Raw genomic sequence first — 14,092 nt, forward strand, 5'->3', positions numbered from 1 at the left:
CTCAGCCTCCTGAGTAGCTGGGACTACAGGCGCCCACCACCATGCCCGGCTCATTTTTGTATTTTTAGTAGAGACGGGGTTTCACCATGTTTGCCAGGATGGTCTCCATCTCCTGACCTCAGGACCCGCCCATCTCAGCCTCCCAAAGTGCTGGGATTACAGGTGTGAGTCACCGTGCCTGGCCTACATATGGTTACTTTCTATGGCACAATGGTAGTGTCATTTACTAAGGTCCCCAAGTAGGAGTAAGGAGTAGTAGTCTGAATTTTGTCAGGAGCTATAATTAAACCAGCGTGAGAAATCCAATTTGCAAGTGATCATAACATTGGAGTAATATTTCTTGAGAGGGGACAGCACAAAGTATATCATCCATATAGTGAATAATGTTACACTGTGAAAATATTTTATGAGTAGGTTCAATTGCTTGCCCCACATATGTCTGGCAAATTGTCGGGCTGTTTGACATGCTCTGTGGCAACACTTTCCAATGATAACGCTTACCTGGCTGCAGGTTGTTTACTGCAGGAATTGTAAATGCAAACTGTTCACAGTCTTGTTCAGCTAAAGGGATAGTAAAGGAACAGTCTTTTAAATCTATGACTATTAAAGGCCAATTTTTTGGAATTATAGCAGGAGAAGCCAATCCTGGCTGTAATGCTCCCATAGGTTGTATAACTGAATTGATGGCTCTTAAGTCAGTTAACATTCTCCATTTTCCTGATTTTTTCTTAATTATGAAAACTGGAAGATTCCAAGGAGAATATGTTGGAGCTATGTGCCCATTTTCTAATTGTTCAGTAACTAATTTCTCTAAAGCCTCCAGTTTTTCTTTACTTAGTGGCCATTGTTTATCCAAATTGGCTTATCTGTTTACCATTTTAAAGGTGTAGGTTCTGGAGGCTTAATAATGGCCGCCATCAAAAATTATTTCCTAATCTTTGGTGGGAACTTTGATTTTCTGCTTGAAGCAGTTCTTTCAAAGCTTGCAAATTTTTTTCTAGTCCCATACCAGGGACATACCCCATTTCACACATTGTGTGTTGACTTTGAGGGCTATACAATTGTTCTGGAATTAGAACTTGTGTTCTCCATTGTTGTAATAAATCTCTTCCCCATAAATTTATAGATACAGAAGTTATAATTGGTTTAATAGTCCCAGGTTGTCCATCAGGCCCCTCACAATGCAAAATATAACTACTTTGATATACTTCAGCGGCTTTACCAACTCCAACTATGTTAAATTGAGAGGGTTGAATTGGCCATGTGGACGGCCAGTCCTGTAGAGAAATGATTGAAATGTCCGCTCCTGTGTCTACCAAACCTTTAAATTTCTTTTCTTGAATAGTTATTTTACAGGTAGGACGTTTATCAGTAATTTGATTTACCCAATAAGCTGCTTTGCCTTGTTTATTCATGCTCCCAAATCCTCCTGTTCGTTTAATTTCACTTTTTCCCATTCCCACATACAGCACAATCAGGAGCTGTGCTATGCGCTCTCCTGGCTCTGCTTTCCAGGGAATAGAAATAGATATAACAATTTGAATTTCTGCATTGTAATCTGAATCAGTGACTCCTGTATGTATTTGTACCCCCTCTTTTTTTTACTTTATTAAAATTCTAAGTTTTATTTCACATGTATATTTTTGTCTCCCCACCATTTCCATGTCTGACCACCGCTACTACTATGTCCTATCATAACATTCCATACGTACTCAAAACCAAGCAAAAGGTGGAGTTCCATCTTTAAAAACTAAACAGGCATTTTGGACAACACATTCTTGGCAATGGAACCTGGACAACATTTATCAAACATGGCAGGGAAAGTTCTCACTCTGCATTATAAAAAGGACAGCCAGATATCAACTGTTACAGAAATGAAATAAGAAGGAAAATTTTTAACAAATTGTTTAAACTATTTTCTTAAACAGACTTCCTCCACTGCCAGAGATCTTGAATAGCCTCTTGATCAGTCATCCAGAAGCAATTCTTCACATAATTGATGAACTTGACTCCCACTCTGCGAAGAGAACCACCTTTGTCTATACTTACTTGCATTTTTGCTTTAATGTCTTCTACAGAACTAGGTCCTTTTGGTGTTTTAGGAGTTTTTTCCTGTTTTTTGAAGAATTTTTGTCCTTTTGATCTTGGTGTTGATGATGGTTTTGAGTCTTTTCCATTCTGATTTGACTTTTGTGCATTTTTGGCTGGAGTATCTCATACAGATTTCTTCACTGGCACTTTTTCTTCAGCTTCCTCATCTTCAGAATCATCATCATCTTCTTCATCATCATCCTCATCATCATCATCTTCATCAGCAGCAAGTTTTACTTTTTTCTGTGGAACCTTGCCACCACCTCCAGGGGCAGACCGCTTTCCAGATACACTTAAGAGTTTCACGTCCTCCTCCTCTTCATCTTCTAACTCTGCATCTTCCTCCACAGCTACTAAGTGCTGTCCACTAGTATGCACTGGCCCCGAACCACACTTCAACCTTAAGACCACTGGTGGTGTTACTTTAAAGCCCCCAAGGGAAACCGTTGGCTGCACAGACATTTTCAAAGTTGCCAGTGTTACTTTAATTGGACTGCCTTCATAATTCATTGCCTCTGCCTCAACAATGTGCAATTCATCCTTTGCACCAGCCCCTAAACTGACCGTTCTTAAAGATAACTGGTGCTCATTTTCATCATTATCCACCTTAGACTGATAATTTTTGTCGGCCTTTAGTTCACAACCGAACAGATAGTTCTGGGCCCTCAGGGGGCTCATGTCCATGTCCATCAAATCTTCCATCAGGTGGCTGCATGCACTTAGGTGGGAGAGAAGGTGGATGGAGATAAACAAATGGTGCTCCAGGGAACAGCCCCACAGGATGGAATCACACCAGTTGTACCCATTTTAAACTCAAACTAGACCTTCCTAAAAGTAATCCTATTGTCCCTGCTGGCAAGGGTCCACAGACTCCTGTTGGGAGCTTTTGCAGGGGTTCCCAAGGCAGAAGGCTCACAGCTTTTGTGCAGCATAAATCTACTGCGACACTACCGGCTGTGGCAGGGGACAGACATTGTACGGGGGTGAGGGAATGGCCTGAGCTGGAAATGCCCTGGTTTAGAATGGGGCCTGGGACGGGCCCCTCATGGCGTTTCCCGAAATTGGGTTCCCATTTTTATCAAACTTAGAGTGACACTGATTAGCTCAATGTTTTCCTTTTTTACATTTTGGACATATTTCAGGATCAGCAGTTTTCTTTTTTTTCCCCTATCTGATGGCCGGATTTGCTGATTTTTTCTACATTCTTTTTTAGTATGACCATACTTCCTACAGTTAAACAAGCTTCAAGATAAAGGAGTATTTCCTTTATCTACTCTCAGTCCTGCCATTGCCTGTACCAGAAAGGTAGCTTTATGCAGATTACCTCCGATACCATCACAGGCCTCGATATAATCAACTAAATGTGCTTTCCCTCTGATAGGTTGCAGAGCAGCCTGGCAATCGAGATTAGCATTGTCAAAAACTAATAACTGCAACACTATACCCTGAGCAGCTGAATCTGCAATCATCTTTTTAAGAGACTCCTGTAACTGAGCTATAAAATCAACGTAGGGTTCTTTGGGTCCCTGTTTTACAGCACTAAAGGAAGGGTATTGTTCTCTACCTGAAGTGATTTTTTCCCAAGCTCTAATGCACACTCCTCTGAGCGGTTCTATGGCATCATCCTGCATGACCACTTGTGCATCTAAACCAGCCCAGCTGCCAACCCCCAAAAGTTGGTCTGCAGTTATATTAATTTGAGGTTGGGCCTGGGCATTGCAAGCAGTCTGAATGGAAGCTTCGTCTGCCCACCAAGTTTTAAATTGTAAGAACTGAGCAGGAGTCAGACAAGCTCAAGTAAGAGTGTCCCAGTCAGTAGGAACCATCCGACTGGAAACAGCAACATTCTTTAACAGTCCCATTACAAAAGGAGAACCTGGTCCATACTGATTTATAGCTTGTTTAAATTCTTTGAGTAATTTAAAAGGAAAAGGCTCAGATGCAGCTGTAATATTTCCCTGTTGATCTGGGGGGTGTATTCTAACAGAGAACTGCCAAGCCTCTAAATCACCTCTTGTCTAGCTTGCTGAATTCCTGCCTGAATAGAAATAACAGCGGCCGCTTGAGGTGCTGCTCAAACAGTCACTGGGGCAACTACTTTTCACCCAGTGTCCTCCAGAAAAGAAAGATCTGGGGGGTCATTTTCTTCAAAACAGTAAGGAGGGGGTGCAAAAGGGTAGAGATGAACCTCTCCTTCCTTTGCCACTTTAACTTTAGCTGGCAAATAAACATGCTCTGTAACCTCCTCTGTTACTTTGCTATACTCTTGTTCCTCCTCGTCATCAGTGTGAAAAAGTTCCACAGTGAAATGAACCAGACCCCATATCTGTCCCATTGTTACCCTGATGCTTCTGAGCTCCCCTTCTTACTCACCATGGGGATTGCTTTAAGAGTATTCAGGTGTCCTCCAGCTAGTTTTCTGTTCCTACCATTGCTCTGGTGACCCTTCGACCTGGATTTGAGCCCCCAAGATGGACGTCACTTGCTGAGACCAGCTTGGTCGGGGAGACCCTAACCCAGCAGGGCTAGAGGAATTAAAGACACAAACACAGAAATATAGAGATGTGAAGTGGAAAATCAGAGGTCTCACAGTCTTCAGAGCTGAGAGCCCTGAGCAGAGATTTACCCACACATTTATTAACAGCAAACCAGTCATTAGCATTGTTTCTATAGATATTAAATTGACTAAAAGTATCCCTTATGGGAAGCGAAGGGATGGGCTGAATTAAAGGAATAGGTTGGGCTAGTTAACTGCAGCAGGAACAGGCCCTTAAGGCACAGATCGCTCATGCTATTGTTTGTGGCTTAAGAATGCCTTTAAGTGGTTTTCCACCCTGGGTGGGCCAGGTATTCCTTGCTGTCATTCCCATAAACCCACAACCTTCCAGCATGGGTGTTAAGGCCATTATGAACATGTTACAGTGCTGCAGAGATTTTATTTATGGCCAATTTTGAGGCCAGCTTATGGCCGGATTTTGGGCGGCTTGCTCCCAACAACACCCAGCTAGTTTTTAAATTTTTTGTGGAGATGGGGGTCTCACTATGTTGCCCATGCTGGTCTCAGACTCCTGAGCTCAAGTGGCCCACCCACCTCGGCCTCCCAAAGCGCTGGGATTACAGGTGTAAGCCACCGTGCCCAGCCTCTGTAAATATATTTCTAAGAATAAGTTGCTCTGAAATGAATCCAAATCGGTTTAGACAGTAAAAGATTAGATTTCATTTAGGACCAAGAATCTTTTCTAAACTTCACCTATCAAAGTACCTTCAGGGCAACCATCTGTTGTTGAAATCTCAGCTGATGTACACTGCAAAAGGTTTAGGAGAATATTCTGGATAAATAAAACCATGGGGATCCTTTTGAATTAAGATTATTGGGAGCAGCCCAGGCAGACACACTCACAAAAAATCCTTTTTAACCTTTTTGAACTTTAGGGCCAAATTGTCACCTTCATTTCTAGAAGACTTTGGGGCTGGCATTGCAGTGTCTAAATGATCCATCCTTCCATTTCTCGTCCTTATTCCCCCAGCTCCCTGCCTTTCTCCAATTTAGTGCTTATTTGTATTTCTACCAGCCAGGACACAGAAGAAAAGATAAAAAGCTCAAAAAGTTGATTCCACTTTTCCAAGGAAGTTAACAGGGAGCAGGTTGACTTTACAGTACAATGTTGAGGATCCTTGCTCTCCAAAGCTTTCTTTGTTTTTCTTAGATTCTGTCTCTTCTTGCCTCCCTCATCTTTCATTATATTTCTTTTTTTTTAAATTAAAAAATGTTAAAACAGCAATGAGACAGGGTCTCACTATGTTATACTGGCCAGTCTTGAACTCCTGAGCTCAAGGGATCCACCAGCCTCAGCCTCCCAAAGTGCTGGAATTACAGGTTTAAGCCACTGCACCTGGTGTGTGTTTCCTTTATCCTCCCTCAGAAACAGCTCCTTGCTTTCTAGAATCACAGACTCTTAAAGCTAAAAGGGACCCAAGGAATTCTTCTGTATATGGCTTAATAACTCCTGGGGAAAACCAAGCCTCAAAGAGATGAAATGATTTCCCATGACAGCTGGAAACCAAGTCTTTTGACTCATGGCCCTCAATTATTTCTACTATGTCACACTGCCTTGCTTCTCTAAAATAACGGTAAGATGAAAGAAAACTCCAGTCATTGAAGAAAATTTTTTCTTTTCCTTTTTTTTTTTTTTTTTTGAGACGGGGTCTTACTCTGTCACCCAGGTTGGAATGCAGTGGCATGATCTCAGCTCACTGCAAGCTCCACCTCCCTGGCTCAAGCATCCTCCCACCTCAGCCTACCAAGTAGCTGGGGTCACAGGCATATGCCACCATGCCTGGCTAATTTTGTTTTGTATTTCTTGTAGATACGGAGTTTTGCTATGTTGCCCAAGCTGGTCTTGAACTCCTGAGCTCAAGCCATCCACCCGCCTTGGGATCCCAAAGTGCTGAGATTACAGGTGTAAACCACTGTACCTGGCTGAATTTTTTTTTCTATTGTTGGAAAAAAATAATAGCAATATCACACATATATTTTTGCTTTCAGAATATGTTTCCTGAGTTAAAGAGCAAAACTCATGTAAGATAGAATAAAAAAGAAATTCCAATTAAAGTAGGAAATAAAAATGCTTTTAATATCAGTTTAATCATTAGATGCCTAATTTGTTCCTCCAGTTAGCTAGTCAGTGGCCCAGTATTTCTCAGGTACAAAGGTCTGATAACATCCTAATCAACTCCATGGAGCAATAGGGACCCTCAGCTCTGGATTAATGCAGAAAGCTTAGAACTGTTCTGCATGCCTTGCTCATTTTTTTACTTTCTTTTTATGGATATGGTTAACTACTTTCCTTCTGCATTCTCAGGTGTTTGAAAGGTATCCATCCAAGTGTCTCTTTACTCTGGTGCACCATAAAAAATTTGAGACAAAAATATTGATATGGTTTGGCTGTGTCCCCACCAAATCTCAAGTTGAATCATAGTTCCCAGAATTCCCACATATTGTGGGAGGGATGGAGGGGGAGGTAATTGAATCATGGGGGCCAGTCTTTCCTGTGCTATGCTATTCTTGTGATAGTGAATAAGTCTCATCAGATCTGATGGGTTTATCAGGTGTTTCCGCTTTTGCTTCTTCCTCATTTTTCTCTTGCCGCTGCCATGTAAGAAGTGCCTTTTGCTTCCTGCCAGGATTCTGAGGCCTCCCCAGTCACGTGGAACTGTAAATCTAATGAAGCCTCTTTTTCTTCCCAGGCTTGGGTATGTCTTTATCAGCAGCATGAAAACGGACTAATACAGTAAATTGGTACCAGGAGTGGGGCATTGATGAAAAGATACCAAAAAATGTGGAAGCGACTGTGGAACTGGGTAACAGGCAGAGATTGAAACAGTTTGAAGGGCTCAGAAGAAGACAGGAAAATGTGGGAAAGTTTGGAACTTCCTAGAGACTTGTTGGCATTTGGCATTGCCCAAAATGCTGATAGCGATATGGACAATAAAATCATTTTGGAGCTTTAAAGTTTGACTGGTGGGTAGGATGATATTTCACTGTGGTTTTGGTATGCATTTCCCTGATGCTTAGTGATGTTGAAGCTCCATAAACATTTGCTTGTCTGGTTCACCATACGTATTCCTAGCATCTCAGATAGCACCTGACATGTTGGAGATGCTTGACAAATACTTGTTGAATATATGAATGAACAAATAAAGACTGGGTGTGGTGGCTCACACCTGTAATCCCAGCACTTTGAGAGGCCAAGGCAGGAGGATCGTTTAAGGCCAGGAGTTCAAGACCAACCTGGGCAACATAATGACACTGTCTCTACACAAAAATAAGAATAAAAATAAAATAAAACAAGCTGGAGGATTGTGGATGTTGTTCAAATAGCCATGGGTTGTGCAATTATGATGTTGACTGGATTCGGAATTGTCTGCCAGGAATGAAGCTCCCAAGAACATCAGTATGGGCAGTAAAACACATAGCCTCAATCATCCCAAGGCAATTGGCTCTAACAGCAATTCTTCCTAAACTGGGACTGCACTCTGACAGTTCCTCATAGTGTTTTTCATCATCTTGAAAGGTGACATATGTCTGTAATACCAGCACTTTAGGAGGCTGAGGCAGGAGGATTGCTTGAGCCCAGGAGTTCAAGACCAGCCTGGGCAACATAGGGGGACGTCTCTACAAAAAAATAAAAATAAAAAAAATTAGTCAGGTATGGTGGTGCACACGTGTAGTCCCAGCTACTTGGGATTCTGAGGTGGGAGGATCTCTTGAGCCTCTGCACTCCAGCCTGGGCAATATGGTCTCAAAATAATAATAATAATAATAAAATAAAAATTAAATTAAAAACTAAAAAAAACCAAGCGTGGCATATCATTAGGGCTTTTTCACACATCAGTCTAAGTTCTTCAATGACAATGCCCATACAGTATTGGGAACTGTGATGTGCCTATTGATGCTAAGTCCTGAAGTTGATGAGATGAATAAGCCACCATTCTTTTCTTTAAGAATCTCATGGCCAGGTGCAGTGGCTCATGCCTGTAATCCCAGCACTTTGGGAGGCCAAGGTGGGTGGATCACCTGAGGTCAGGAGTTTGAGACCAGCCTGACCAACATGGAGAAACTCTGTCTCTACTAAAAATACAAAAAATTAGCTGGGCGTGGTGGCGCCTGCCTGGAATCCCAGCTACTTGGGAGGCTGAGGTAGGAGAATCCCTTGAACCCAGGAGGTGGAGGTTGTGGTGAGCTGAGACCGTGCCATCGCACTCCAGCCTGGGCAAAAAGAACAAAACTCCGCCTCAAAAAAAAAAACAAAAAAAAACTCATAATCTAGGGTTGGGCGCAGCGGCTGACACCTGTAATCCCAGCACTTTGGGAGGCTGAGGCGGGTGGGTCACCTGAGGTCAGAAGTTGGAGACCAGCCTGGCCAACATAGCAAAACCCTGTTTCTACTAAAAATACAAAACTTAGCCAGGTGTGGTGGTGGGTGCCTGTAATCCCGGCTACTCAGGAGGCTGAGGCAAGAGAATTGCTTGAACCCAGGAGGTGAAGGTTTCAGTGAGCTGAGATCGCACCACTGCACTCTAGCCTGGGCGACAGAGCGAGACTGTCTCAAAAAAAAAAAGAAAAGAAAAGAAAAGAAAAGAATCCCTCAATCTAGTAAGGGAAGACACGAGGTGCTTTACTTTTTGCAAATTGCCTGGAACACAGGCTTTTTATTAGCGCATGAAGCAGTAACAGCAGTGTTGTTCCACACCATATGATGTTGAAATGGTTGCTGAATCCTTCAGCATTAAAAGCTAGGACACTTTGGATACCACTAAAGTGTCCAGTGTTTCAAAATGAACAGTGATAAAAACTACCCATTGCTGAGCTCCTGCTATGAGCATTTTTTATATTGGTTTTCTCTCAAAGTATTTCTGATTATGTTATACTCACTTTTACATATGATGAAACAGAGACTCAGAAAAGCTTAGAAACTTGTCCAAGGTCACACGAGTGGTAAGTGTAAGCCATGAATCGTATCCAGTTGTTTCTAATGACAGAGCCCATGCTCTTTGCATGATACCACAGGGTCTTGTTTGAAGTATCTCTGGTCCCACTTCCTCAGTTCTTCACATACAATGGATCTCTTCCCAACTTCCCTTCTCTACTCTAGGCAGAGAACATCTTATACACATCAGGTAAAAACTATGTAGATCCATGCAGGCTTCTTTACAACAGAACATCCAATGGCACATTGTGCTGATAGGACCATTATATAAAGTTGTAGGAGTTATAAGAATATAAAGAAGACATAGTGATATGGTTTGGCTCTGTGTCTCGACCCAAATCTCACCTTGAATTGTAATAATCCCCATGTGTCAAGGAAAGGACCAGGTGGAGATAATTGAATCACAGGGGACAGTATCCCCCATGCTGTTCTCATCATAGTGAGTTCTCATGGGATCTGATAGTTTCATAAGAGGCTTCCCTCTTCACTTGGACTTATTCTCTCTCCTGCTGCTGTGCTTTCCTAATTGTAAGATTCCTGAGACTTCCCCAGCCATGTGAAACTGTGAGTCAATGAAACCTCCTTTCTTTGTAAATTACCCAGTCTCAGGTATTTCTTCACAGCAGCGTGAGAACAGACTAATACAGTAAATTGGTACCAGGAGTAGGGTGCTGCCGTAAGGATACCTGAAAATGGGGAAGGAACTTTAGAACTGAGTACCAGGCAGAGGTTGGAAAAGTTTGGATGGCTCAGAAGAAAACAGGAAAATGTGGGAAAGTTTGGAACTTTGTAGCGATTTAATGGGTTTGACCAAAATGCTGATAGTGATATGGACAATGACATCCAGGCTGAGGTGGTCTCAGATGGGAATGAGAAACTTGTTGGGAACTGGAATAAAGGTGACTCTTGCTATGCTTTAGCAAAGAGACTGGTGGAATTTTGCCCCTGCCCCTAGAGATCTGTGGAACTTTGAACTTGAGAGAGATGATTTAGGGTATCTGGTGGAAGAAATTTCTAGGCAGCAAACCATCCAAGAGGAAGCAGTGCATAAAAGTTTGGAAAATTTGCAGCCTGATGATGCAATAGAAAAGAAAAATCCATTTTCTGGGGAGAAATTCAAACTGGCTACAGAAATTTAGATAATTAATGAGAAGCCAAATACTAATCACCAAAACAGTGGGGAAAATGTCTCCAGGGCATGTCAGAGAACTTCATAGCAGCCCCTCCCATCATAGGTCCAAAGGCCAAGGAGGGAAAAATGGTTTCACGGGCCAGGCCTAGGCCCCCCTGCTCTACACAGCCTCAGGACATGGTGCCCTGTGCCCCAGATGCTTCAGCTCCAGCTGTGGCTAAAAGGGGCCAAGGTATAACTTGGGCCATTTCTTCAGAGGTTGCAAGCCCCAAGCCTTGGTGGCTTACATGTGGTGTTGGGCCTGCAGGTACGCAGAAGTCAAGAATTAAGGTTGGGGAACCTCTACCTAGATTTCAGAGGATGTATGGAAATGCCTGGATATCTGCTGCAGGGGCAGAGCCCTCATGGAGAACCTCTGTTAGGCCAGTGTGGAAGGGAAATGTGGGGTTGGAGCCCCCACAGAGTCCCCACTGTGGCACTGCCTAGTGGGGCTGTGTAAAGAGGGCCACCATCCTCCAGACCCCTGAATGGTAGATCCACCAACAACTCGCACTGTGTGCCTAGAAAAGCTGCAGACACTCAACACCAGCTGTGAAAGCAGCTGGGAGAGGGGCTACACCCTGGAAAGTCACAGGTACGGGGCTGCCCAAGGCCATGGGAGCCCACCTCTTGCATCAGTGTGAGCTGGATGTGAGACATACAGTCAAAGGTGATGATTTTCAAACTTTAATGTTTAACGACTGCCCTATTGGATTTTGGACTTGCATGGGGCCTGTAGCCCCTTTGTTTTGACCAATTTCTCCTATTTGAAATGGGTGTATTTACCCAATGCCAGTACCCCCATTATATCTAGGAAGTAACAAACTTTTGATTTTACAGGCTCATAGGCAGAAGGGACTGTCTTGTCTGAGATGAGACTTCGGACTTGGACTTTTGGGTTAATGGTGGAATATGTGAAGACTATGGGGGAACTATTGGAAGGGCATGATTGTGTTTTGAAATGTGAGGACATGAGATTTGAAAGGGGCCAGGGCAGAATGATATGGTTTGGCTATGTGTCCCAACCCAAATCTCATCTTGAATTGTAATAATCCCCACATGTCAAGGGCAGAACCAGGTGGAGATAATTGAATCACGGGGGGTGATTTTTCCCATGCTGTTCTTGTGATAGTGAGTGAGTTCTCAGGAGATCTGACGGTTTCATAAGGGGCTTCCCCCTTCACTCGGACTCATTCTGTTTCCTGCCACCCTGTGAAGAGGTGCCTTCTGCCATGATTGTAAGTTTCCTGAGACCACCCAAATCATACTGAACTGTGAGTCAATTAAACCTCTTTTTTTTAATATAAATTACCCAGTCTTGGATATTTCTTCATAGTGTTACAGGAAAGTGGTCCCAATCCAGACCCCAAGAGAGGGTTCTTGGATCTCTCGCAAGAAAGAACTCAGGGAGAGTCCACAGTGCCCAGCAAAAGCAAGTTTATTAACAAAGTAAAGTGGTGAAGGAACAGCTACTCCATAGACAGAGTAAGGCATTCCCAAAAATAAGAGGAGGAATGCATCCACCCAAGGTACAATGCTTGTGAATACATATATATGATAAAAAAAGATCATGCACCAGGCGGTGGCTCACACCTGTAACCCCAGCACTTTGGGAAGCCGAGGCAGGTGGATCACTTGATATCAGTAGTTCGAGACCAGCCTGACCAACATGGCCATCTCTACTAAAAATACAAAAATTAGCCAGGTGTGGTGGCATGAGCCTGTAGTCCCAGCTACTCAGGAGGCTGAGGTTGCAGTGAGCCGAGATCACACTGCAGCACTCCACCTTAAGCAACAGAGCAAGACCCTGTCTCAAAACAACAACAAAAAACAAGAAAAAAGATCATGGGGAGATGTGCTCTGCTACAAGGGTTTCTGATAAAGGATTAATCTTCTTAATTACTATATTTTGCAAGGATGTCTTTCTCACGCCTGTAATCCTAGCACTTTGGGAGGCCTAGGCAGGCAGATCACGAGGTCAGGAGATAGAGACCATCCTGGCTAACACAGTGAAACCCAGTTTCTACTCAAAAATACAAAAAAAAAGTTAGCTGGGCGTGGTGGCGGGTGCCTGTAGTCCCAGCTACTCGGGAGGCTGAGGCAGGAGAATGGCGTGAACCTGGGAGGCAGAGCTTGCAGTGAGCCAAGGTCACACCACTGCACTCCAGCCTGGGCAGCAGAGTGAGATTCCGTCTCAAAAAAAAAAAGAATATTATCTTTAAAGCAAAATTAGGAATGTCTTTGTTCTCCAGATATCGGGATATTAGAACATTCCCAAGTCTGGGTCTGTTAAGTAAACATTATCAATCTGCTCCATTAACTGTAAACATCTAAATGCTAGGAATACCTTTCTGGGAATGCAGCCCAGCAGGTCCCAGCTTCATTTTCCTAGCCCTCACTCAAGATGGAGTCACTCTGGATAGAACACCTCAGACAACAGCAGTGTGAGAATGGACTGATACACATGGGGAAAAAGTAACACTAAACCATTAAATGCGGATGTGACTGACACAGACCCTTGATGAACTCAGCTGCTGCTTCCTCATGTATAACTACAGAGCCCTTTTGGGTGACATCATTTCTCCCCCAGGTCTGTCCAGCTTTCTGTCATCTCTTGCCCTACCATAGGTATTTTCAGTCCTTAATGGTCACCTACAAAATATTCACTGATGAAAAGTGGCTGTGTCTTCCAAGCGCTGTGACTCCCCAGTACATGGGCAGCAGTGAACACTGGTTTTCCCCTGGAGCCAGACTCTTTGTCTGCCTCAGGGAAGCAGCTCTGCTTGAAGCCCCTGTGGATATGGTTTCCATGATTTTTCTTCCAGATATCACTACTTGGAAAATTGTGATTTTATTCCTACTCATTAAGTCTTATAAATATTATGATTTGACATGTCACATTCCCCAGTGAATTTCTGCTTTGCAAACTCTGGGCTGTTTAGACAGTTGCAGAAACAAGGTAGGGAGGCTGGGGGTGGCAGGAATGTAGACAATCAGCCCCTGTCCCCGTCTCTTCCCACAAGGACAATCCAGAAATGTAGAAGAGTTGAGGGAGAAAAACTTTGGAGAATAATTATTTGTCTGCTGAGGTAATAAAACTAACGTTCTATAAAACCACTTCTTTGGAGTGTTAGGTAAATACCTTTCGACCTCTTGAATTTGAAATGGTTTTGTAGGTGCATGTGACCACTGACTTCAAAACAAAGGCTTTTGGAGGAGACAGGTCTATTAGCTGCGCTCTTCTCTAAATATGTTTAGGCCAGGCGCAGTGGCTCACGTCTGTAATCCCAGCACTTTGGGAGGCCGAGGCGGGTGGATCATTTGATGTCAGGAGTTCGAG

The 14,092-nt window shown here is 43.3% G+C and overlaps 1 protein-coding gene across 1 annotated transcript; it reads right to left on the reverse strand.

Annotated features, from left to right (window-relative positions):
* Positions 1 to 1,920: 1,920 nt before the first annotated feature.
* LOC105519471 (nucleophosmin-like) lies at positions 1,921 to 2,881 on the reverse strand. The gene is made up of 2 exons (XM_011952833.1): positions 2,228 to 2,881; positions 1,921 to 2,140 (listed from the first exon to the last, which is right to left on the reverse strand). Exons 1-2 carry the CDS (start codon positions 2,791 to 2,793, stop codon positions 1,921 to 1,923), a joined length of 786 nt encoding a protein of 261 aa, XP_011808223.1. The 5' UTR covers positions 2,794 to 2,881.
* Between the last annotated feature and the right edge of the window lie 11,211 nt (positions 2,882 to 14,092).

This window comes from Colobus angolensis, unplaced genomic scaffold, assembly GCF_000951035.1.
Source record: "Colobus angolensis palliatus isolate OR3802 unplaced genomic scaffold, Cang.pa_1.0 Scaffold35, whole genome shotgun sequence".
In the NCBI taxonomy this organism is placed as follows: domain Eukaryota; kingdom Metazoa; phylum Chordata; class Mammalia; order Primates; family Cercopithecidae; genus Colobus; species Colobus angolensis.